General features: G+C 36.5%; 1 protein-coding gene across 11 annotated transcripts in view; it reads left to right on the forward strand.

Moving 5' to 3' along the window:
• frmd4a (FERM domain containing 4A) overlaps nucleotides 1-27401 on the forward strand; it is a 171515-nt gene that overhangs the window by 131022 nt on the left and 13092 nt on the right. For 10 of the 11 annotated variants that reach the window (XM_059027373.1, XM_059027375.1, XM_059027374.1 and 7 more), the window contains 10 exons: nucleotides 1587-1643; nucleotides 3420-3442; nucleotides 7018-7101; nucleotides 10282-10347; nucleotides 10712-10769; nucleotides 12127-12213; nucleotides 20218-20294; nucleotides 21180-21318; nucleotides 22008-22149; nucleotides 26659-26792. In XM_059027373.1, coding sequence (XP_058883356.1) covers nucleotides 1587-1643; nucleotides 3420-3442; nucleotides 7018-7101; nucleotides 10282-10347; nucleotides 10712-10769; nucleotides 12127-12213; nucleotides 20218-20294; nucleotides 21180-21318; nucleotides 22008-22149; nucleotides 26659-26792 — 867 coding nt within the window. Of the gene's footprint in view, nucleotides 1-1586; nucleotides 1644-3419; nucleotides 3443-7017; nucleotides 7102-10281; nucleotides 10348-10711; nucleotides 10770-12126; nucleotides 12214-19786; nucleotides 19945-20217; nucleotides 20295-21179; nucleotides 21319-22007; nucleotides 22150-26658; nucleotides 26793-27401 lie in introns of those variants that run through there. The other variant, XM_034025776.3, reaches the window with a different exon arrangement.

The raw sequence follows: 27401 nt of genomic DNA on the forward strand, positions 1-27401 counted from the left end.
CTACAGCAATATGACCCTTTAGTTCAGACTCGCTTGTCTCACTCACCAAGGAAAAACCTCCCCATCAGTAGTTGCTAATTAAATCAGAGAGTGAGAGATGAAAGAACAAGGTCTTCATTGTCCCACTGCACCAGGCTGTGGTGATAATAAAGTGCAGTTTGAACGAAGGGGTTATTGAACCTGCTTGGTTTTCTGGCATGGGAACCATGCATGTCATCCTTTCTCCAAAGCCTTTGCTAGAGGTTTTGCTTGCTTACGGCTGATAGGCTGGGAGTTGATACTGAAGTAAAATAATATGTTGTGGCAGTGGCACATAAGTTGTATACTTTTGTGTTTGTGGACAGGGATGTTTTAACATGGGTAGGATATGAAGTGCCATAAGCTTTATTTTTTAGTCATTCTTAAGCATATAACCCTCCCCTGGAACCTACTGAACTGCATGAATACAAATGCTTTTCTTTTTTAAACCCCAAAACATTTGCATAGGTTTCAGTTGATCCAGTTTATTTGTAATATATATTTCTTTCCAACTTGCTTAAGGCAGTTCTCGTTCTGTGAAGGGAGTTCACACTGGTTATTCTGGTCTGGGAAGATTTGCCTGACCAATCAGTGAGGCTTCTCATCAGAAACACCTTGACAGGAAGGAACCAAGTAGGGACCGGTACTTCCCCATTTACCATCCTAACATCTTAAATATATTAGGAAGAATACTCTGCTTTTTTAAACAGGAAGTTGTGATATGGTGACGGGAGTTCTGTAGCTGTTCTTCTGTAACAGAAATTGCAGGTGTACAACCACACAATGGCTATCAACTCCCTCAGACGTAAAAGCAATTTATTACAGCGCTTAAGAACCAAACACACTTGTGCTATTTTGTGCAGCTGTAAAAAGCCAGCTCAGAGGGGCTAGTGATATTTAGTTGAAATGAGCTGATTTTCAGAGATTGCTGCTGTGTTTATTTTCTTTCTTTGTTAAAATGTACTGTACATGAGTCAATATTAAAACAGTGAAGGAAAGGGGTCCCCAAGTGGCTTACCTGGTAGAAACGCAGCTGCGAGTCACACAGTGCAGGTTCGCGTCCTGGCTGTTTCTCCTCGTCGCTCTGCAGCAAACCCTGCTGGCCAGGTGCCCAGTGACATCCGCTTTCGAGTTCCTGCGTGAAAAAGGAAGCTGGCTTGGTCGTGGGCTCAGAGGATGCCCGCTGAACCTTCGGGTCTCCTGAGCCATGTAGGGAATTGTTGCGGTGAGGGGAAAAGCAATTGGGCATTCCAAATTGGGAGGAAATCGGGGGGGGGGGGGGGGGATTTATAATTCGGCACTAAATAAATACAATTTAAAAAAAAACTAAAAAAAACCATAGTGAATAAAGTAATAATATGCAACAGCAAGTTATAGGATTAAATGACCTTAAATAATGTAAATGTACAAGACTGGACATGTTATATTGTACATACCATTTCAATCACTATGAAGTCAAGTAAGATGAGGCATTGCATCCTTCATGCTTCATTATGTAGTAACACAGGAAACCACACTGGAACAGACTAATGGTGATTTCCATTTACCTTTTTCTTTTTTTTTTTCAGGAACTGATTGAAGTTGACAGTGAAGTGGTCTTTGAATTAGCCTCCTATATTTTGCAGGTAAGATCATGTTTGTTCTTTATGCATTTCCGATGGTTAAGATCATACAAACAAAATGACAGTAAAATGTGTGTTGATTTTTGTATGAAAAAAAAAAACACGACCAGCCAATTGCAGCAATCTTCATTAGAAGGTTAAGCTGGATTTGTTCCTAGTTAACATTTTCTAAACCTGTGCAGTTTATTGTACAGTTTAGAAAACCATTGTAACATTTAACAAATAACATGTTCTATTCAATAGCATTCAATTTTTTTTATAAATAAAAAAGTCACATAGTATTACTTTGTGACAACTTTTGTGTTTTGTAAGGGGGAAAATGCAGTTTGCTCAAGACTTAATTTGAGCAGAGTTCTACTGATTTGCACAGGTCACTGCTAAAGGTCTGCAGTCTGTTAAAGAATGAGCTTTTGTAGATTCTTCACAAATTAGAGTTTAATTAAGGGCTTGTAGGATTACATTGGCTGTGCTTTAAAAAATAAAGTTTTTCTTAAGTCTCACACGGGTGGTCTTGTCCATATTCTGTGCAAACACATTCACTTCATTCACACCCGCTATGATATATGAGAGCAGCCCTAAAAAGCTAAAATGCTATAAAGTTTGTGTGCAGATGGGTCTGAGTAACGCCAGCACAAAGATGCTGTAAGCCTGTCACATTAGTGGCACACCAGCATCTGCCAGGTCAAGGGTGGCAGCATAGTGCTGTGATAAGGGACCTGCTTCAGTACATCAAGTTAAAGGTTGAATAATATTAGCTTGAGGGACAACCAGGGATTCACATGCAAATATTTTTTCAATGTTGCTTTACAAAGATTTTATCGAAAGTTTTTATTTAGAGCATATGTTTAAGCAAAATTAGATGAATTTCTTACCCATAATAGCCTTAAGCTAATTCACAACTACTATTCACTTCTACAGGAAGTCATTAGCATGGAATATTACATTGCAAATTAACAGTATGAATCACAATTACTGAAACATTCCTTGCGGTTAAAAATATAATTTTTTTGAGCAAAGGGTATTGGCTAGTTTCTGAAAAGAGAGGTAATAGGCGATCATTTTGGAGAGTCCGTCTGTACAGGAAATGAGGTCTTCATGGGAATTCCTTTCCTATTGTCAGTTTAATGTTATTGGAAAATACTGCTTTTGTAATCTGCTTCCTTACTGCTATATTTAAATTCCTTTTTTGAAAGTCGCATGACTTATTATTTTATTACTGGCAGTCTACATACCTTAAGCTGTGCTGTCTTATTTAAACTTTATTAATGACTGCAGTTAAATATACAGTAGTTACAATGAAGTAACCCCTAAATGAAACCTCCAACTCGCTCATAAATGAACCATAAAAGCCAGTTTTTACATTATTATGTCCCAATTTTCTTCCGCACAGACACATAGAACTTTTATAGATTCCATACCATGAAATATGAAAACTTAAATTGATGTAAATAAATCTAACTCTAAAGTAAACTTTTTTTTTTTTGGTATTGTTTCTTTCAAATGCAGTGTGTGTAAGGACAGAATGGTAACTGAAACATACGCTTGTTGGATATTAAACAGTAGTCACTTGAACTGTAACAGCCATGTATACAAAAGTTGGAAGTTCTGAAAGAATCTGCCACGTACCAAACAAGTGGAATGTGGCGTCCTAAGTTTATTACTTAATCACCCTTTATGTCTTGAATGGTACTCTACTGGGACTGACTACAAATTATTTGTTTCTTAAACCTCTTGTGTTGCAACTACAGTATAACTTTTTTACTTTTGTCTTTAATGCAGGAGGCAAAAGGAGACCATATCAGGTAAGAAAAACATTGTTTTATCTCATCAGACTTTCTTGCTTGACTAAAATTGAGTTTTTTTATTTGTTTTGTTTTTACAAATTCTTGTTAAAAAAATTGACTAAAAGGCTATTTCAGTTAAAATCTGTAGCATCAAATGTTATGGTTTAGTCATATGTAAATTGCCATGTTGGTCAGAAGAAATGAACTACAGTAATCCGGAGTATTGTTCGTGTTTCTGTATTCATAGTAAAGTGGGATGAAATATTGTAATCTAAGATCTTTAAGTGGGTGTATTGTAAATTGAGCAACTGTTTTGTTTGTTTTTTTTTTTGTTTTTTTTTTGTAATATAGTCTATTGTGTGGATTTTTGGGGGGGGGGGTTCCAGTGAGCTGTGCTTAGGTATTTCTAATATCTGTGATACATTAGACTTGAATGGAGCAGCCTGGAAATGCAGGAAAGCATTGGCAGGGTGGACTGTGCCATGTAAACAGTGCCACATAACCTTCAAAACCCGACTGCAGGAAGGCAGAGAAACCAAGAAACTCGGGTTACTGCTTTAGGGTTTCATATCAGCTCTTTGCAAAAATCTAATAAAACGTTTGTGTCATGCGGTGCTACAGTACACCATGGACATCATTCTCAGTTTTTAACAAAATAATGGAATTTGCATAAACCATATAGTACTAGACACAGTTACTTTCAATACTTTTATTGACATGCCTGTAGTTCAGCTAATCCTGCAGCGTCCATTTCCACTAACCAAAATGGCTGATAATTTTGCCGTAGTGTAGCCTATATTACACAGTACAAACAGTTTCATTTTTGTGTCGTTCATTGCTAAAATGTAATATGCAAATTTCTCAAAAAAGAAGCTGTAGGTTTATGACTTGCAACCTTTGAACAGCGTACTATAATAATTGTCAGTTTTGATGCAAACTTGACTATTTCTTGAAATGTGTTTTTTTTTTTTTATGACTCGCAGTGCACCGATATTTTAAGTGTACATGGCATTTGATAGGTGTGGTAAACTGAATCCAAGTTAACCTGTATTAATGTGTGATTCTGTTCCACTGCTGAAGTCCTCAAGATTGTCAAACAACAATATATATTTAATTGTGCTCATGAAATGTAAAAATGCATGGGTACAGTACTTTGATTTTTTTAATCATACATCACAGTGCACTAAAAACCTTATGGCATTGCATTGTTTAGACCACACACCTTATCGTGGCTGTACATATGTAATGGCTGCAAATTGTTAGATGTTTTGCAGTGAAAACCACAAGCCAGTTTTAAAGTATTCAGCATGTTTTTTTTGGTTTTCTTTTTTAACTGGAGGTTACTGTCAGTCTAGCCAAATAGGAAATGAATTCCTAAGGGCATGATCTTTTATTTCATAAAGTCTGAGCTTTTTATTGCTTGGGCACCACCAGAACTGATGGAGACAGCGTTTTTTTAGAGTGGGCTTGTTTGAGTTGTTGTAAAGAGTGGCAAAGGTTGGGAAGCTATTAAAAATGTGAAGAGCTCCAGCTCTTTCGGCTCAGTCGGTTTGGCAGTGTGATGGATGACGAGTCTTTCTGTGGGGTGGGGTGGAAGTTATGGCCCCTGTGTTCTTTATTTCTGAGATGTCAAGGTTGAAAGGGCAATGTCAGAGCAGTGCTTATTAATCCTGGGAGAAAGGGAAGGATAAACTACTGTTTTACAAAGTGTTTATAACTTTGACATACCGGGTACTTTTAGAACAGTAACTCACTGATGCTGTTTATGCAGTGGAGGAGGAGGAGGAGGAGGGGGGAGGGGGGAGGGGGGAGGAGGAGGAGAGGGAGAGGGGGGGAGGAGGAGAGGGAAGCTCCAAATATAAGAAAGCATGTGCAACAGTTGAGAAACAGGACACGCATTGTATTCGGAAACAATAGTGCAAGCAAAGTGGGCCAGTTCATAGTTGGCTTCTTAAGCCTTTCAGTTTGTACAGCAGGGCTGTGGGTAACAAAGGTGTCTTTTTCTGTCCTTCATCATTGATTTATTTCAGACTTTCTGGAGGAATGGAAACTGTTGTGTATTCTAGTAGGTCACACGTTCAAGTTTAACTGGTTCGACCAATCACAGTCAAATTTAGTTTTGCCTTTGAATAAAGCCTGCAATCTCCAAACCACTAACAGTGAAGTTGCGGTTTAAGAAAATAAATAAAAAAATACAAACAATTAACTACAGCAGACTCAAGTTACCATGTTAACCCTAAGCCCGCTCATTGATCTGTTCTTGACATCACTGATCGGCAAAGCATGTTTTGGGATGAAGAGTCCACTTTACCTTATGACTAAATAAATGTAAACTCGTCTCTATTAATTCAAATCTCTGAGCAAAGTTCAACTTTATGATGGAGCTGCAGTGGGCTCCAAGGGAGAAGGTGTTAAGACATTGTAGGAGTGTAAACTTAAATATATTAACATGAAAAAAACACAAACTGTAAATAAAACCTAAGCTTGTTACATGCCGCTAAATGCAGAATGTACTGTACTGTGCATTGTACTTAAGGGATAATAAGCCAGGCTTAAAAATAATCTAACAAGACCCCCATGCTATTTCTATTGCTTTTTGTTTTCCAGAATTTTTCCTTTCTATTAAAGCCAAGTTTTCTTGCCAAAGCATTATATGTTAATGTACTCTGTTACAGATAATAGGGCCCCACCTCTTGCCCGTAGGAAACTATTTGGGGTTAGGTGAGGTACTATTGCCTCTGTGGTGGGATAAATGGGTGTCCCTCCAGCATTTCTCTCAACTGGTCAAGTGACCTTTTGAATCACTTGGAACCTTCCTGGCCATATAGTACATCACCTTGAGCAGTCCCTTGGTGATTGTATTATCTACAAACGTTATGTTAGGTGTAGATGTAGACATAATAGGAAGTTTTACCAAAAAATGGAATGTCGATCGTGACAAGTTATCTCAAATAATACTGTAGATTCAGATTTCACGCCACCATTTGTTCCCCAGTTTGTAAAGCTTTCAACATGAAAAGACTGTAATTTCCACCAGACTGCCCTTGAAAAACCAAGCGACACCAGATATGCTGGATTAAAAGGGATCTTGTTGATTTGAGTTTGAGTTCTGTTGTAAACACCTGGTGTTCTGAGGGTATTGGCTGGAATTCTTCAGTGGGTGGCAAGTATAGACTGAAGTTCTTCCCAGCTGTTCAAATCTGGACAAGACATGACCAGCTGTTGCATGTTTTATTTAATAACAAAAAAACACTACATGAATGAAATTGATGCCCTTTCATTAAAAATACTGCTGCCTGCTGAAAGGTAATTCCTTTTGTTTTTTTGAAGTGATCTGTGCGAATATGCTGCTATTATTACTAAATGTTGAACCAAACAACAAAGGTTAAGCTTAAATACATTGTGTTGCTCCCACTAAAGAAATGTACTTTTGAGGTTGACTGCATCTTTAAAACTTTTAAAAAAGCGTTTTGGGATTTCATTAAGGAGGGCCAGATATAGAATTATAAGAGGCTGCCAGCTGGTTTAAGTAACATTGAATATTGTGGTTTTATTCTTCTAGCTTAGTTCTTTTTTCATAATTTTCCTTACAGCATTGAAGTCACAAGAGCTGACTTGAAGAAACTGCCAGCACTCCCAACTCAAGCACTGAAGGAGCACCCTTCCCTTGCTTACTGGTAAATCATCTTTTTTTTTTCCCCCCAATTAATAAAGAATTATTTGTGCAAAATAAACACAGTAATGCATTAGCCGTTTGGTAATTTACACCAGTTTTAAGGTTAAGGGTTTTTTTTTTGTTCAAAATCTAAAAACAAGGGATTTGCCATTGTTCCGCATGGCTGCAAGTTTTATAAAGGATAGTCAAATCAGATTTGAAGGTTACATATTAAGGTCATATACCTTCAGTTATAGGTTGTTTATCAAAAGCTGCATCTATTAACAGCTCTGTACAGAGAAAATCCAGGTCCCATATATACTCCAAAAGTTTCTGTTCTTATTACATTAGAGCTGTTTATCTGCAAATAGAACTGGTGCCTTTCTTCAGAATGTGTTTTATGCATAACAAATCTAAATGGGTTTAAGCTGTACTGTCAGACATGTAATGATAGGCATGATTCCAAACCATGATTACCTATACTTTTTATGAAAGTAAGAAAATGAAGAAGCATTACTGCTTGTGTGTCTGTAACTTTATATTTGAAACAGCATGCATCAAGTAAAGCTTTATTTTTTTTATTTATTTTTGAGCTTCTCTTGATGTTGCTAGTTCACATCACATATGTCAAGATCGCAATCTGTAAATAAGACAAAAAATGCAACTTCTACTGTAGCTTTAAAAGCAGACTACAAATAAACCATGTGATGGCTTTATAAAAAAATAATAGTTAGTTCTGCATGCCCTCAATATAATACATTTGTAAAGCATAACCTAACACATTTGGATGGTGGCAAAGGTAGCAGCAGTCTGAGTCCAGCAGGTGTTGTCAACCAGGCTTAAATCTGCACGGCTGTCAGACATGGCTTTTCCTGCCGCAGCCCAGTAAAAGTAGAGCTGAAATGATATATTAAACATTTTACAAGCTCTAAAAGGAAGATATTTTATACTGCTACAAATTCCCAATTTTTCGTCCCTTCCTACACCAAGTTTGCTGTTTAATTATATAAAGCCTGCCCGCTGACACTCAAGAAACAGCATTAAGGTAGCTATTAAACAGTGTGAGCGAAACTAGCTTTCACTTTGATTTAGCAGGAACTAATGCTAGCACTCCACTCCCTGCGAGGTATGTAAATAACCAAGCCTGTCTTGAGAACCCCTCTGCTTTTATGCTTCTACTATTTTGGTTTAAGGCTTTTTAACAGAGTTTTGCATTGAGGTTTCCTGTTTCCTTTGTTTAGTTTCAGCGTCCAAGACTACAAGAATTCATGGCCACATTATAAATAGGGCTACTAATTTATAGCTTTATTAAATGCAGGTAGTGGAAAGAAGCAGTGTGGAGCAGCAGTGTGGAGTAGTGGTTAGGGCTCTGGACTCTTGACCGGAGGGTTGTGGGTTCAATCCCCAGTGGGGGACACTGCTGTTGTACCCTTGAGCAAGGTACTTTACCTAGATTGCTCCAGTAAAAACCCAACTGTATAAATGGGTAATTATATGTAAAAATAATGTGATATCTGTATAATGTGAAATAATGTATAATGTGATATGTTGTAACAATTGTAAGTCGCCCTGGATAAGGGCGTCTGCTAAGAAATAAATAATAATAATAATAATAATAAATAAACTAAACAATATAAATATGTCATTCATTTTGCTTACTTACTTCGGGAAAGCTTTGAGCACAGTACAGTACCTTAGGTCTAAGTTTTTCAGCATATAAGAATCCAGTGCTTTCTCATTTTTTGTTGCCGTCTTTTTTGCTTTCTTGTTCTCTAGGTGTTTACAACAGGCAATATGATATTTAATGTTATTGACTCGTACATGATCAATCGAATGACAGTAAAATTTGCAGAATAGTATCCCACCATCCTCATATAAATAATCAGAAAATGTTTTCGCTTTTTTTTTTTTCTTTTCTTTGTTGGCGCACCCGCCATGTTGTGTTTTCAGTAGAGACATGTGAGTGAAGTCACATGATGAATTAACTCACCTTGGCTGTGTATAATGCAAAAAAAAAAAAATACAGAAAACTGGAGTTGCAAGGAGAAAAATTCAATTCCCAGAATACCTAATTCTGTGATCATGGAACATCAGTAACCCTGTATAAGTAACAGTTTTTCTGTTGGTTCTTAAACCTTAATTTTATAAAGTCATGTATAGTCATCAGGGATATATTAATATTATTATTATTTTTGTATAAGCCTTGCATGTTTTCCTTGCTGGAAAGGGAAATGACAGGCCTTTGGGACCCTCTACAACCTTATCTGCCAGCAGAGTTCAGTAATCACTGGATGCTGGTAGCTTGTTGACAAGGTGACATTGTCCATTATTGGACATTGAACTCCTTATCTGTTAGACCCCCTTTTTACCATGCAGCTTAAAGGGCACATAAGGACCTTTTTTATTTTATTGTGTTACATGTTCCCATGTGTTGCTACAACTGTTTACGTAAGGTGTGTGTATTGTTTTAATTATACATTTTTTAAAAAAAAATTTTTACATTTTGGCCACTTTTTTAAACTTTTAAATTGCATTCCCTGCCTCAAGATGGCTTCCCATGTACCCGCATGGACCTCTCAGAACTACATTTACCATCATCCTCCTGCTCACTGGTAAATCCATCTCAGTTACATATGATGGGAAATGTAGTTCTGAGAGGTCCATGCCGGTACATGGGAAGCCATCTTGAGGCAGGGAATGCAGTTTTAAAAAAGTTTTAAAAATTGGTCAAAATGTAAAGAAAAATGAAATCAATTAAAACAATACACACACCTTACGTAAACAGTTGTAGCAACACATGGGAACATGTAACACAATAAAATAAAAAGGTCCTTATGTGTCCTTTAAGGGCTAACTTGCACATTTCTTGCAGACTTAAAATAGTTTTACATCATCACCCTTGTTATCTGAATTATCTGAATAGCGTGACAAACTATCACTCCCCATTACATACCATATCAGTATGTAACCCAGTTGAATTCTTCCCATTGCTTGTCATAATTTATTAGACTTGAAGAAGTCCATGAATCTGAACTGACTTTTAAGGTGAAACAGTTAGGAACCAACGGTCAGCTGTAGTGTTTGAGCTTGCTCTATTCTTTCTCAAACACGTTTGATATGTATGTATATTTGGGAGCTTGTTTGGGATTTTTTTATTTGATTGTTTTTGCTCAGCTGACAGTTCTTTTTTTTTTGTCCCCAGTGAGGACAGAGTTGTAGAGCACTACAAGAAGCTAAGTGGTCAGTCCAGAGGTCAAGCAATTGTAAAGTAAGTTTTGTAAGGAATGTTGTTAAAACTTGTCATTATGTGTATACGTATAATATGTATTTACAATATATACTATACTTTTATCTGGCCATTGTAATAGTACAGTAAGTGGCATATTCTGCCAAGGTTTTCTTTGAGTATTTAATGTCTTTTAAGTTGGGAATGTTCTGATCAATGTTACTAGATTTACAGCTGAACAGAGGATAAAGGTATTGATCTTCTAAACTCTCACCTTCCTTATCTTGGGAAACTGTTCATTTTACTAAGAGTTACTGATGTTTGCGTCTTCCTAGCCCTGATACTCGCCCCATTCCTTTAGTGCACTCTGTTAACCATGTGTGCTTTTGTTTTCTTTTATTCATAGCTATATGAGCATTGTGGAATCAGTTCCCACATATGGAGTGCATTATTATGCAGTAAAGGTAAGTCTTAACAAAACTCTACGACAGTAAAAAAAGAAAAAAAATCTAGTGTAATATTATAACTGTGAGAAAAAATGTATGAGATATTTTTAGAGTACTAAAAACTTTTTATCATTAATCTTTTTGAACTGTGCCAAATCAGTTGTTGCGTGGACTGCTTCCAAAGGCAGTATGCCTTTTTAACCAAGCCAAATTGTTTTTTTCATTATTTTTTTTTTCTTTTTTTTTTAACAATGTTGAAAAATGTGGCGTTATGAGAATGCAACTTTCACTCAGCAGATTTTTGCACTGTGCCTTTTATATAAAGGGTCCCAAGATGCGTCTTTCTCTTATCTGATTAACTGGACAAGTCCTTGTTCTTGGGTTGATGTGTTAGGAAATGAATATTGATTCAATAAGTGTATTGATTACTTTGTTGGCAGTAAACATCCCTTGATCTGAGAGTTACCTATTTTGACCAGACATTCTTTTTGAATAATAGCATTGTACAGCTTTAATATAAACTATTTCCGTGCCATTATTTACTAAAATATAGGTAAATAGGTTATTGGGATCTAAAATGTTTAGTCCTTTTTTTTCTTTTCATGGATACACCTGCCTGTGTTGCAATTTAATTTGTTGTAAAGGGGATATTTAACACTTCTCTTTTGTTTGTGGGATTGATTCTCCTTCTGTTCCCATTTAATAAAGTCATAGCCTGGGTATAACACCCTCCACCTGTGGTGTTCCCGGGATAAAATGGGTTAAAAATAAAATGTAAAGGGCTTTTTCTTTATTTTCTTCAGTTTCTAAATGTATTAAAATCCCAGATGTGATCTATGTTAGCCTCTATTTCTCTCTAGAGTTTGCGGTAGGGTGAATGACCTCAGAGTATATTGTGCATTTCAGCACCTTTAATGAGGCTCTGAAGTTGCTGCACTTTTGAACCCACACTCTTCCCCGCAAGGGCTTCCTGGGGAAGCTGTCTGCAGTATAGGCGCACAAACTGAAGCGTATATTGTTGTTTGGTATTTTTTTCCAACCTGATTTAGGTCGAGAGACCAAACATAATAACAAAAAAAATATATATATACTGAAAAATATAATTTACTTTACTCCCTCTCCCTTTCAAAACCTGTTGAATAAGGGGTTTGTTATGATAATGCAAACTGCTAGTATCCTTTGGGTCTGGAGATTGATGGCACAAGAAACACCCTGAGGGCTATCAAAGCAATATAGTTTTAGATTGATGAATAATACAACAGTCTAGTGCAGTCCCAGAAATGTAATCTGGGGCCTCTAAATGTGTGCTAAATACCTGACAATATAACACCCCCCTCATCCTCTCCTCTGCTGATTTAATGTTTATATCTGACAGGACAAGCAGGGTATTCCTTGGTGGTTGGGACTAAGTTACAAAGGAATATTTCAGTATGATCACCATGACAAAGTAAAACCAAGAAAGGTAAGTGTCTATTCAATGTTATTCATTAAAAAAAAAAAAATTCTTGAAGGAAAATCATATGCCACTATGGCAAGCAATGGCATGTATGGAGCAGTTGAAAGTTTCTGCTCATTGGTCAGATAAATTTTTACTGGATAACTTGCCAGACATTACTTGCTGGACTGTCAATGCACTTAAAGTGTGTTTATTCCACCAAGGATGGTTCTTTCTGTGATTATAGACAACTAGGCATTCTCCCATGAACTCTGGGTGACCACACAGAGGATTTAAAAACATAAAGCAACAGCTGGAGCAATTATTTTCATATTTTAAACGCAGCTCAACAGCACGACATACACTATTCTTTAAAACAATATTGCTGTTTGGGTGTGGTGAGCTTTTGTTCAACGAACATAAGCCTTCTTCCCCAGGATGCCAAATGGAAGCAAATAACAAGAAACTAAAAGTAGTTTAGACTGGAAAGTTTTAGGTTTTATAGTTTGTGGTTCTAATGAAACCCCACTCATCCCCAACGTGTGGTGTCTTCATTCTGATGCCCCTCCTAATGCCCTGTCAAGAGGACTATTGTCTTGTGAGTTGCAGAAGGGCATTGAAAGTGACTCGCTTCTCATCTGTAAAATAGTAGGTATTTATGAATCAAATTAACCACTGTGACATCTTTACAATATTCTCTGCTATGTTTGTGTGCCTGCTAGTTTCATTCTTTATAGACGTTTTAGCCTCCAGTGGTTGAATAAAGTAGATGAGCAGGGTCTTATAAGTGTTACAAGTCACGCCTCTCCTGTCTAATCTATTGCAAAAGGGTGTTTTAAAGGTATAGTATAGCCTCTTACAACCATTTGGTTCATTTTTATTTTATCAGTGGGTTGCAGCAAAGAAGGTTTTTAAGAAGACTGAGTTTGGTAGGTGAATGGATAAAAACAGGTCTCTGGTTTTGGTGAAGCATCATTAAAATATTGCAGTTGTGGGTCTGCTTTTGTTCATATCTCAACACCAGTAATACATCTTGTATATACGTATAGAGCGGACTATATTAGTGCACGTTATTAGTATCCTTCGTTAAATGCAGGGGTCATTAATTAAGTACCGATTTTCAGTGCTTAAAATTGTTATATTTTCAGAAGTTTTAGTTGCAAGTCATTTAACACAGAATTATATTAGCTACTTATAGATAGATTAGTGTATGATAAGGTTGAGCGCCTCAGAGTAATTTCATTTTAATTTAGTGTCCCCAGATTGACGGAAAGCAGAAGCTGTGCTTTTATCTGACTTTTATGGTTTTCATGGCATCAGCAGTCTGGTTCTGTTAGCAGTAAGCAAGTCAGTGGAACTACTGCTGTGCTTGTTCTTGTCCTCTATACTCCTGAGGGCTGTTGATGGCTCTGCTGGTAGCACTATGAAGGTGCTGTTGCTTTGCGAGTTACGACTTTAAATGAGACATGCAACTACGGTCCAGTCTGATCTGTGAACCAGAAAGAACTCCGGGGATGGAAATAAGACTCCTGTTGCATAGCAGATTGACCCTTTCCAGTTTCTACTACAGTATTTTCCTAGTTACATACCTGATATTGTTACCTATATGGGGTTACTGTCGGTGATTTTGGCTGGTATGGATCAAACTGTCATGAAAGTCTTATTTGTATCCCTGAACTCCTCAAACTTCCTGGAGATTTTTATTTTTTTCTCAAGATATGTCCTAGAAATAATTTCTTCCTTTTAATTTGGAAAAAGTGCATTCATGGATAAAGAGCCATTGTATTTTTGTATAAACCAAAAAAAAAAATGAATATCATTATCACTATTATTATTAGGTTGGCATTATAAAGCTTGAGTGTTAGTGTGTGTTCCACTAAATGAACACATTGCAGCCTCAAGCAAAAAGAATGGGTTTGGTTCAGAAATTGATGACTAGCAACTGTGTCAAATGCTAAACAAAATCATTCAATTGCTGACTTGTAAGGATGTTTCTTGGTGAGTAATAAGACACACAATGATTTGAAACAATTCCAGAGATCTAAATGATATAGCTGATCAGGGTTGTGCGTAACAGAATAGACATATGGCAGCGTCTGCTCTTTTTTAATAGCCTATCTCAGGAGTGAATCAATTCAAAACAGTGCAATAGCAGACCAACTTCAGTTCCATTCAGACACTAATGAAATATGTACTTATTGCATTTTGAAAAGTAAACCTACCATAGGCCTTCAGACAGGCGTTGGAATTCAGAGGAGCTAATGTATAGGTTCAGTAGTATAACAGGCCTAGTATTTTATAATCGGTTACATTTTACGACAAAACTTTTAAAATTAATTTTAAAAAAAGCAAGCCAGTAGCAGTAGAGCTCATATCTTTAGTCTAGACCAAGTAAATTATATTGAGAACCCCATTCATTTTACATGAAGAGCTGATTAATGAAGATTCAGGATCTTGATACTGCTCCTACATTACGCATCTAACCTAGGGGCAAAAATTCCAAAGGCGCTTCCAGTAGCTGTTAATCTTCTGTCCGATCTCATGAGACATGAGCTACCAATTACATTTCAATAGGAAATTTATATTGAAGAGCAGTACCAAATCTGCTCATGTTTTGTGACCCCATCATTTTATCCATAGCACTGGATAAGGGTGTCTGCTTAGAAATAAATAATACAAAATAAATATTAACTGGTTCTCTGCTTTGGGCATGACAATAAATTCATTTGAAACATGCCGCGGTACATTTCTCAGCTATAAAAAAAAAAAAAAAAAAGGATCTGTCAGAAGCTACAAAGCGAGCAATTAACTAAAACCAAACCTGCTTCTCTGCAGTAAAATAAAATAAGAATTCCCAAACTAAGGGGTTTGTCACATGAAAACTGTTTTTGAAGTCATTAGACAAACTACTTTGGGAAATTTTGACCAAACAGAGAGCCTGTGTAAACCACTTTATAATGAATACCATTCCTAGGGACTTCTCATGAATATTCCTTAATTGTGAGGTTTTGTGATTTCATTTGTGTTGTAAATATCATCTTAAGCCAGTAAAAGTTTAATCTAATTATTTTCTACATGGTTGCATGTCTTAACCAATTCTCTGTAGCTCCCAAATTACTGGAAAGTAAAATCTCAAAGAAACGTTCCCTTTCCACTTGTTTATTAAAACCATATGGTACACAAAGTACATTTATTATTATTATTATTATTATTATTATTATTATTATTATTATTATTATTATTATTATTATTAAGGCTTTATTTTATATAACAGGACGATTTAAATAATGTTGCTTTTAAAGAGGCATTGGCCTGCAACTCTTTTGCGTACTATTGATATAAATGGGTCATTTAAGTCCCCAGTAACCATATTAGATAGCCTATATCAATCTCTTGGACATAAGTTCAGTTGTCCTAAATCCCATATGTTCACTAAGGCCGAGTGTAAAGTAAAATCTAAACGTGGTTCTTGTGTTGCATAGTGAGGTATTACAGTTACATTGTCCTCATTTTGAGTTTACTATAATAAACGTACGCTGTAGACTCTACTTGTGCAGCTGTTCCTGATTTGGGAAGCAGAGTTCCCAGATTTGCCAGACCACAACTTCTAGCTATGCATAGCAGCCGCCTGGTATTTAATCACCTTTTTGCGTCTGGTCACCTCACAGTCCCAGGAAAAGTTGAGGTTAATGGCATTAAACAGTAAAATATCAGATTTGTGTAACTCTGGTTTCCTCATCTCAGTTCTGTAACCAGACTACTACTTCACAATTAACTGCTGGGGATTGCGTTGTTGCCAAAACACAGGGTTTACTCATATAGCAAAGGACCTGAAGAAACCCTGTTTTTATATAATATGTCTTGTGTGTGTGTGACAGTATAAACAAGCCTTTGAGGATTAAGGTTGGGGTTCAAGGGGAGTATTAGAAGGCAGTGAATGATTGAATGGATGGTACACTATATGGTAAAGGTCAAGCACAGCAGCCATTAGCTCAACTGGGTTTAAACTTGCCATGCACTTTTACTGTCTTCACAAATAGTTTTTTTTACAGAGCCATCATGGTGTATTGATGCATTGGTTGGAAAAACAAATCATGTTTAACAAACTTAGGCTCTCCTGGTGGAGCCAAGTTATCTGCTTCATACTTTTACTTTTATTATATTTTTTTCGCCCTCTGCTACTATCCCAGATATAATACCTGCTGTTACATTGATTACCATCAGGAGTTTGAGGATGATTTAAATGTAGCATGAGTTTTGTACTAAAGCAGGGTCAGCTGTTGCAGGGAAAGCTAACTGATCATTTTAAGAAAGGTGAAAGCAGAACACATATAAATACTGTAATTAGGAAGTGTGATACTGAGGGAAAAAAAAACATGTGGGAATCCAAAATTAATTGTACTGCAGCGTACTTGATTGCAGTAAAAAAAAAAAAGAAAGAAAAAAAAAACTGCCATTCACTAAATTAAGCTCTTCAGATTGTGCCAATGAAAATATGTAAAATATATTACAATGTGCTTGCTGTGGTGTATTTAATATCGTAGTAAAAAGCAAAATTAATTCACAGAGACCATTACAGTCATCAGTTGCATAGATTCAGCAGAATGAGGCAACACACAACAAACATTAAGTTACTGTTTTAGAATCACTTTAGCTCTTGGCAGGTTGTTGTAGTTTAAGCAGTTGAATGATAGCAACCAACTTGCTCCTGAAATGGATTTTTTTTTTTTTGGTCAAGTAGCCATTGGTTCCTAAGGCAAAAACTTTGTCTGGCGTCCTGACTGTTTTTCAGATCCGAAATATGCTTGTTAATTAACATTGTGTCAAAAGCATTTGCCATCTACACAAAATTCAATAAATTACCAAGCATTGCTTTTCCATCCTCCCTTTCCTGTACCCCAAAAATGACCAATCTTTGTGTCAGATTCCTCCATTTTTTTGCTGAATAGTTTAGTTGGCTACCTACAGTACTAGCAATAGTACAAGTGCATCACTACATTATGTTTTAATGCAAACTGGCAATGGGAGACTTCAGACCGGGCTCAAATTTGATGCATCGATTCACCAATATGTAATCAAATTTACAAACAAATGTTCTATAATTGATGTTCCGATTTAATTGTTGCATCTCTACTGTTTATTGAAGACCTCTATTGCACTTGAACTTTTTCACTCCTAGACTAAAACCGGCTTTTCATTTTGTCGAACTCTAGGCATCACTGACGTGATTGATAAGTGCTGTTTCTCATTGTTGTAACACGTTTCTGTATGCCAAGGTTTGCAGCTCGTTGTTTATCTGGATGTTGTTATTTATTCATGTGCAGTCTGGAAAGCATACAAAGAAACTATGAAATGTTATACAGTGTCTGCCTGGAATAAATGAACACGTTAACTGTTAGTTCAAGGCTGGGCCATTGAGTCCAGTTTTATTTTTTCTGTTTGTATTTGTTTTATTTTCAAAAGCAAACTATCTTGCCAAGCAGTTTTCTGCTCATGAGAACATGATATAAGCAAGTACATCACTGTTTATTGTGGGTTGATCCAGGAACAGAAGATGTTGTAACTTAGTAGTTACTGAATGACTCTTATACTGTAGGAGTGGTGATTCATTTATTCATTTATTGAACCTGCCCCACCCATCTTTAGTATAGCTGTATGGTTTGTGATTGGCTTAGACATATTAAAAAATATTACAGGAAAAAAAGATTGCCTGTAATGAAACTCTTTTTCTGAAAATGCACTCTGATCTTTCCCAAAAAGGCAGGAAATCCATTGTGAGTCATATGTAAGTTTGTGGTTTCAGAATGAGATGAGGGAACATCTTGGACACATTAGTGTGTCTGCTCTCCGAGGGAATGGATCCAGTATGTTTGTGCTGGGATATACGATCGACACAGAGGAAAGCTGGCCGTTTCTGAAGAAGGATTTGGATATTTGCAGTTGGTGTTTGAATTCCGAGAGAGAGAGACCCATACTCTACTTTTTATTTGGGGGGGGAGAATGACCTTAAGAAATTTAGTGTCAATGATCTGATTTTGATTAATAGTGATAAAATTACATTTTTAATAAACATTTGTTTTCTTTAGTTACCATTTCATTTAATGCTATTAAATAATTTGTTGGCCAGAATATTTCTGTCTAAACCACCATTACATTATATTTTGTTATTATTATTATTTATTATTATTATTATTATTATTTATTTCTTAGCAGACGCCCTTATCCAAGGCGACTTACAATTGTTACAAGATATCACATTATTTTTTTTACATACAATTACATTATTTTTTTACACATTATTTTTACATACAATTACCCATTTATAGAGTTGGGTTTTTACTGGAGCAATCTAGGTAAAGTACCTTGCTCAAGGGTACAGCAACAGTGTCCCCCATCTGGGATTGAACCCAGAACCCTCCGGTCAAGAGTCCAGAGCCCTAACCACTACTCTATACTGCTGCCCTATTTTGAGGAATGGTTGTTTCCAAAATAGGACTTTCATGAACTTCAAGATATTTTATTTTATTGTTCCTGATATTCCACGAATTAATAAACCATCATTTCCTTCTTCAATTTCCATGTACTATATTAGCAGTACTTTATACCCCCCTCCCCTCTTAGAAGATGTAATCTAAAATTAATTCACCAACAAGAGTTCATCAGCAAAACTTTTACTTGTTTATGTTGGATTACAGCTACTTCTCTTAGTAACTACACATCGACTCCTAATAATGCTAACAATGTAAGATTTGTATTTATTTTCAAAAGCTGAAGCATGTTTGGGAATGATGAATTACAGGTGTAACTGTGACAGATATTTAAATTAGCAGATTCGAGAGGAACCCATGTATTTTATTTCTCTGTAGTTTATATAGATATTGTTTTATTTCAAAGAATAAACATCAGTGTTGGATTAAATGTGACATGCTTTCCACTGGATTTTACTTTTGGATTTCATTTGAAAGTTTCTTTCCAAAGACCAAATTCTTTCCACTGTTTTTCAGACTGTTTTATAATTCTTAGAATTTAAAAAAAATATATAATATCCCCATCCCCTTAGTATAATTTGTGATGACTTTATCTTGAGACTGACCTCTTGCCAGGGAAGCTAGTCTAGCATAGAATTATACTCCATAGCTTTTTAATAAGGGCTGATTTATAGTGCATTATAGTGTCATTACTGTTTAGCATGTCCCTGTTTATTGTGGGTTCTAAATAGATTTTTGTGTGCTGCATTCTTCCTATTCAAGAACTTTTCAATACCGGTCAGAAGAGACCACATGTCTTTTGAACATCTATGAATCAGGCTATAATTATAATATTCTGAACAGGAGCACTGCAGTGTGAAAACTGTTTCTGGTGTTCCTTTGCTGTTTTGTTTTCGTTTTTTTAGATGGAGGCTTTACATCTTTTTTTTTTATTATTCTTTCACTTTCTAAAAGTTTAAGAAAACAAAACATGTTTGTTTAGAATATTTGAATAGCTGTGTCGTTTTTAAGACCGCAGTGTTGTCTATGGCGTGCCGAGGTGAATGGCTCGCTCCACCCCACTGAGGTTTCTTAAAATCCCTCCCAGCAATAGTAAATGCTGGAGACCATTGCAGATTAGTGTGCAGGAAGTGGAACCCCTCTGGGAGACGGGAGTCTGGGGGAGGGTTAGAATGCTTTCCCACTCCAGTGACTGGAAACACAATTCAGCAGCATTCACTCGCAGATGGTCACCATTCTCATCTTGTTTCTGAATTTTCAGATTGGGAGAGTGAGTGATGTGGGGGTGGGGGTGGGGGGGGGACTTGCTAAAGTTATTGTAAGAGAAAGAGCAAAAGAGAAGCACAATACTGGAAAGGAACTACTTACATTCCAGGAAAACACACCCAGTGTCTGAGTTTCCCCCGACTTCTTCTAGAAGCAGCAACAGAAACAACTTTTTGGATTGTTATCTGGTTAACTCTGTGCTACGTGTGGATTTTTCTGTGGATTTAATGGACACAATGAAACGTGTATACTGAGCATTTCTATTCGTTCTGTTCAGGTGTTCCAATGGAAGCAGCTTGAAAACCTGTACTTCAGGGAAAAAAAGTTTTCTGTGGAAGTGCATGACCCCCGCAGGTAAGTCCATACCTTTTAAGTCTTTTATTATTATTATTTTTTTAATTTGTTTGTGTTTCTATATATTAATTTACCTTTTACATTTAAATGCTTTGGTTCTACAGATATAACATTTTTCCTAATGTGATAAAAAGAAAATGCCCTACTATAAATACATATTGCTGCTTTTGTTTTGATGTTTCTAAAGGCTACCAAGTTGTTTTTGTGAACTAGGATCACGGACAAGTACAGGTCTTTGTAAAGATAGTGTAACTACAACTTTTCAGTCTCCGTTTTGATAATATTTTTTTAAATGTGTAGCAGTATTTGTGTGTGTTCCTTTTTATATGCTGAAATCTGAGCCTCTTTAAAACATTATAGGTTAGACTTGTAGTTGAGTTTATGTCCTGCTGTGATTTACAGCTTTTCTGGTTCAAGTGCTTGATCAGTGTGACCTATGCATGTAAAATAAAAAAATTACGCACCCAGCATATTCTGTAAAATGCAACCTTTTAAATGCATTATTGAATCCTTGGGATTTCAAATGAAAATGTGTTAGAGTTGTTTTCCTCTGCAAGTGTCATTTTAGCAAGCATCACATGATAAACAGTGAACAGTAAATTAATTAAAGCCATCTTAACATTACTGTAAGTGGCAGTGTGTTTCATCAGCTGTAGCCTATAGGAGTCAACAATAACCATGTTTTAGCTTTTTTAAAGTCATAATTTATAGGGTTTTTTTTAGTTTTTTTTTTTTATTAGGTAGTTGCCAAAAGCAGTCTGTTACTGTAAAACATAATTGATACAAACTTCATTTTGCCTGATCATAGTATGCTAGTCATAACAGACTGTAGACTGTTTTTTATTACTAAGCTACTGTATGTATTTGTCATTCCCCCTCCCCCAGAGCATCAGTGTCGAGAAGAACCTTTGGGCACAGTGGAATTGCAGTGCATACATGGTATGCCTGTCCTGCACTGATAAAGTCCATTTGGGCTATGGCTATTAGCCAGCACCAATTCTATCTGGATAGAAAGCAGAGCAAGGTGAGTGTTTGTTGCTTTAGTCATGTGTAGAAGAGTGTTGTGGTTTTCTTTTTTTTTTTTTTTTTTTTGAGTCAGTTACCATGGAGATGAGATTTAATGTGCTTCACTTGCAGTCTCTAAATCGTTTCCTCTAGTGGACGTGTTAGAATGTGTTTTTTAATTGGGTAAGACATGGGGTGGTTTGACATATTGTGCTTTATATCCCTGTTGGAAATCCTAATCTTTCCAATCTTGAGTATGCTAATTGTCTTTCACCAAATAACTGAACTGAGGATTAGACCTGAAAACTTGGTGTAGCAGGTTGTCCAATAAAACTCTCCATGCTTGTAGCTCTGGAATGCAGCACTGTTGTGTTCAGGGTTGTCTGCACCTTTTTGTTTTTCACATCCAACACTGTCTAGACAAAAAGAGTAATTGCAATCACCAAGTTCTTAATTTAAAACATCAGAACATAAAATGGCACTTCCCCTAAGTCATGTAATATAAATCAGGATCCTTGAACACACATTTCATTTTGCAACCACTTTGCAAAAATGTGTTTACTACAAAGGCACATTTTTACATACAGTTACCAGTTTAGGTCTTAAATAAAATAAAAAAATGCAATGGGAGTTGTTGGCTTTTTCAAAAAATCCATATTGACCTACAGCTAAGAGGCGCTTTCTTTTTTTTTTTTTTTGATTTTATAGTCAAAAATCCATGCTGCACGAAGCTTGAGTGAAATAGCTATTGACCTGACAGAAACTGGAACCCTAAAGACCTCTAAACTTGCCAACATGGGAAGCAAAGGGAAGATCATCAGCGGGAGCAGCGGCAGTCTTCTGTCATCAGGTGAGTCTGCAGCTATCGGCCGGTTTGCAGGTCTTTATAGGCTGGCTAATGCAGGCATGGCTGGCAAGTTTTTGTCAAAAACACAAAACCATTGCAAAAACATCCCGTGTGGATGCTGTATTCTCAAACATGTCTGATAGATTATTTTTGGATAAATAATATCAGATTTTAAAAAAAATTGCATAAGGTGTAGTGTGTTTTACGGAGCGTGCTGTAAGAATGTAAAATCTATGGGTTATATGTATAAAAGTTTTTTGTTCGTAAATACTTTTTCGTGGTATTTCGTTTAGGTTACAGAGATGTATAAATGAGGTTTACGCTTTCGTATAATCTTTGTGTGTTTAGTCAACGAAAATTATACTCTTCATTTAATATTCATTGTTCGTAAATGTAATTTAATTTTTGATTAAAATGTGTTTTTTTTAGGCTGTTATGATCCCACTTAAATGCATTCAAGGTCCCAGCACCAATAATAAAAAATGCTTTTGCCTTTAAAAACTCGAGGTGATAGAATACAAACTTGGAAGCTAAGTTGTACTTGAATAAGAAAATGGTCACATGTCCATCGCATACCTCATTTTCAAATCACGTAATATATGCTAATAACACATGCTGGCGTATGATGAACCTGCATATTGCTGTTTAGTATTCCTTCGCCACCTTATGGAGGCCACTACTGAAACAAGGCAGGTTTATACATCACATGTAAGTTAAAAGTAAAATAAAAGCATTACAATTTCATCCCCAACCCCCATGATACCGATAACCCTTACCCAAACTGTATGGAGAACTGAAATGATAAAGATGTAAATAACTACATTGGTCTTACATTGGTTGTTGTTGGAAAAAGTCCTGGTTTGGGAAGAAGGTTTCAGTTTTATGTCCCAGTGAATCTGTATTCATGGGAAGTAGCATGTTTTCATACACATGGATCATGCTGTCTTTTTATTGTCCACACACAGTTTGAAATCTCATATACTTTCTAAGCGTGATATGAAGAGAGCAGGATACTGTAAGCTTAGGGAGCCTTTCAGGCATTAGAATTGTTAATTTATTTTGCTGTTACCTGGTTATGACAGGGTGTTATGGTGGAGTTCCAGTTTTTCCAGATATATTTGAAGACAGAGACTCTGAGCTGAACTGTTCTTCAAGACATACATACTTTATAAATAACACATAAGTAGCACAGATACTGTTTTTAGTCACAACTGGTAAATTCTGGAGATTAAAAAAAAAAAAACAGTACTTGGGAGCATGTCCAGATAATCTAATCTAGTTGATCATATTAGCCGTGGCAGGTACCCTACTACTGAATGTCTTCTGCTAAATGTATTGCCTGAGTGGAGTGAAGATGGATATGGATGACTGCATCAGGAAACAATGGGTTATTTTAGTTTCTCCATTACTAGACATCCTGTAATAAAGTTTAAAAGTTGTGTACTGTAGATAGAGAGGTTCGGCTGGGGAAGCGATGGGTACACCAGCAGTATAAACGTTTTAAAATGCAGCAGGGAAAAATAGTGCAGAGTTCTGCAGCTTGTCCATTGATACAGAAACACATAAGAATATTTCTAACTGAGGTCAAACCACAGAATGCAGTGCCAATCTAGGGTGTGGCTTTACAGCAGAAAATACTATGTGCTCTGGCTACTAGTGTTGTAGTGTGAGACCAAAACTAATTGTATTTATTTATTTTGTCTAGAGCAGTTTTTTTCTGTGCTAAAGAAAATGAAGTGTGGGGAAAGTTTTTGCTGGATTTGCTGTGTTTACAGTAGTCCAAAGCAGTGGCACATTCGTAGGATTATGAACAGCAATGTATTATAATTGCAGTAAATATTGATCGTATAGGATTTGGCCTGATACATGCAATAATGATCACACGTATTCCGGTTTTAACAAAACTGAACTGATCCCTTGGCAGTAGGTTAAACAATGCTGCATTGTGCTGTTCATTTTGTTTAAACGGGTAAAAGGAAGCGTAAATACTGCAACTTCTGTGTTTTAATGTGGATAGCTTACCTCACCAGTTTGTGCTGCCAACAGGATAAGAAAGGGCACAGCTGACTGCACAGCTATGTAGCTGAACAACTCATGAGTGAACTAAAGCATTATCGGCAAAGGGGTACAGTGGAGAATGGATTGTCCCAGGGGGGGTGTCTAGACGTTGTATTGTTTTTAGACTAGGTCCTCTCTCATGCAAGGGCTTTCATTTGTGAAAGGGTTTCCAGCAATCTCCAAAACCTTAACCTTGCTTATTACCACCTAAACGTGTATGTTTTCTGTGGAAAACAGTACTGTATGTATATTTTATGTGTTTATCCTTCTAAGGTGTTCTAATTGATAAATGTACCTCACCCTTATAGTGTAAATAACCTGGCATAGCATGGGATGCTGCATATATAAGATTGTACTAATTTTCACTGTAGTCTAAAACCCAGCATACACGAGGAAACATGCTTCCAGGTGAACGTGAGTTCATTGGTCATGTGACTTTGCAAGATGGCAACTTCTACAGACTTCTGCAGTCTGCGGATGCCAACATTAGTGCAATGTTTACGTTGCAGTAATTTCTGTTTAGCAGTAGTTAACATAACGTTATGTAACATAAAAAGTGCAGTTTATTTTAAATATTAAGTTATACTTAATGATACATTTAATTTGTGCTTTATTTACCTGTCATGCATTTATTTAACTGAAACATTCCTAAGAATTAGCATAGCAAAATATGATAGTACTACTGGTGTTAGCCAGATGACAAGAGCATGCATTAATATTTATGTGAGCACATCTCAAAGAACTTGCTCCAGATTAGTGTTTATAACTATTTAACAGAAACGATGATGTAAACTGGGATTTTAAGGCGATTTAAGTTAAATAGTTTCAAAAACGGTTTTGAACCAGCGCACCTTATACAAAGTTCTAATGCATTTATAAGTGCAACACCGCTCAGTGCAATAAGGCTTTCATCCATGACCACGTGCTGCATGAAAAAGTTCCCCAACAATGTTTCCTGGTGTATGCTGGGCTTAGTACAGTATGCTACATGTAGATTTTTTTCCCCATGATGCTATATTAAATATAGGGTACCACATTTTAACATTAGGAATTTTTACCAATGGCTTCAAATGTATAGACCTTTTGCACACAAAGATGTAATCTTTTGCTGAAGTACCAGTAATTGCTGTTTTTAGAGAAAAGTGGAATTAAAAGCTTTTATGGCATAATGTTATCTCAAAGATACATTTTGTGAACTTGCTGAGGCAAGTGCTTCTGTCACAACTTATAGAAATGAATATTGGCCAAGAGAGGTGGGACAGTGTTGCTTTTAGTTCTGTTTTCAGGACTGCAGTGGTTTAAATTGAGTATTCTCTGGTCAGGAAATCGTGTTGACATGTAGTTTGTCCTGGGGTAGAACAAATGAACAGCTGGCTCCTGCCTCTAAGGATATCCCTTTGTTACTCAGGACTGGAAAGGAATGTTGGTGTTGCACTCACTCAGCTTGCTCTGTGCAGTTCGAAGAGATGCATCATGTGCACTGATGTCACTACATTAACATTTCCTGGTTTGGCTGTTTACAAGGAGGAGAGGGGTGTTAATTACTAGGAACCCCCCTATCACTACATTCAAGGTGCTTGGCTACACTTTCTACCGAATAACCTTTACAAACTTTTATTCTCTTCCCCAGGATTCTGTCATCTTACAATTTACACATTTTTGTGTTTGATGGTTTCTGATTCATCTTTACTCGTATGCAGCTGTACTCTGTATTTTAATATGAAGGAATGACTACAAATCTGGTCTTGTGGGGTTTTATTTTTGCATAGATGTAAAATAACAAAACCTGATGCGGTCAGTTTCCAGGGATTTCATACTTGCCCTGTGTACAGTAATGGAACTAATAGAAGTGTTCTAAACTGGCTTGGCCCTTTGCCGATCCCCAGCCTTGGCGTTCTTATCTTGATTTCCATTTGCTTCCTTGCAAGCATCCTGTCCGTCTGGACAGGTGCACTCCTTGCTTATTCCTCTGGCAGTCGACAGCAGTAAACTCAAAACAATGGTATGCTGCGTAGGATTATCATTATAATGATGAAATGTAAGACTTACTGCAGCATAGTTCTACATCCTCAACTGCCCTTTTCATTACTTACTGTAATCTTTAAAGTGTAACATTTAAAAACAATGTACTGCCTGCTTAGAGTGGCTCAGGATTCTGAAAAAAATCATAATTAGGGCCATGAATAATGCTAAAGGTCAGCATGGTTTTTTACTACTGTAACTTTCATTCCAAAAAGGTATCACCAGTACTATTTTAATGTATATTATACTGGTGCCAGGTTTCTATATATTTCTATAAGACAGAATTTACATATAACACAGTTTAAATAGACCAGTGTAAAAAGTTATGTTTCCACAAACCTTCCAAACAAAGTTTATTTGAAACCTGTTTTCGGTAGCAGGTGTATGGCTATTGTTTGCTGTCAGCTTTGTGACATTGATGTTTATTGACAGGTTCCCAGGAGTCTGATAGCTCCCAGTCTGCCAAGAAAGACATGCTGGCTGCACTGAAGTCCAGGCAGGAAGCTCTGGAGGAGACACTCCGCCAGCGTCTGGAGGAACTCAAGAAGATTTGCATACGAGAGGCGGTAAGGGGTTTAGTATACACATGTTTCAGTAACCAAGGAATTACTTGTGATAGAAATTAAGGCAGATCTTAGTAACCCTTCATTGGCATTAAATATGGGTAACAAAAATATATATATATATATATATATATATATATATATATATATATATATATATATATATATATATATATATATATATATATATATACAGTACTGTGCAAAAGTTTTAGGCAGGTGTGAAAAAATGCTGTAAAGTAAGAATGCTTTCAAAAATAGACATGTTAATAGTTTATATTTATCAATTAACAAAATGCAAAGTGAGTGAACAGAAGAAAAATCTACATCAAATCAATATTTGTTGTGACCACCCTTTGCCTTCAAAACAGCATCAATTCTTCTAGGTACTAGGTAGAGAACTAACCACAGTTCTTCTGTGGATTTAGGCAGCCTCAGTTGCTTCTCTCTCTTCATGTAATCCCAGACAGACTCGATGATGTTGAGATCAGGGCTCTGTGGGGGCCATACTATCACTTCCAGGACTCCTTGTTGTTCTTTACGCTGAAGATAGTTCTTAATGACTTTTGCTGTGTGTTTGGGGTCGTTGTCATGCTGCAGAATAAATTTGGG

This window comes from Acipenser ruthenus, chromosome 7 (assembly GCF_902713425.1).
Source record: "Acipenser ruthenus chromosome 7, fAciRut3.2 maternal haplotype, whole genome shotgun sequence".
NCBI lineage: Eukaryota > Metazoa > Chordata > Actinopteri > Acipenseriformes > Acipenseridae > Acipenser > Acipenser ruthenus.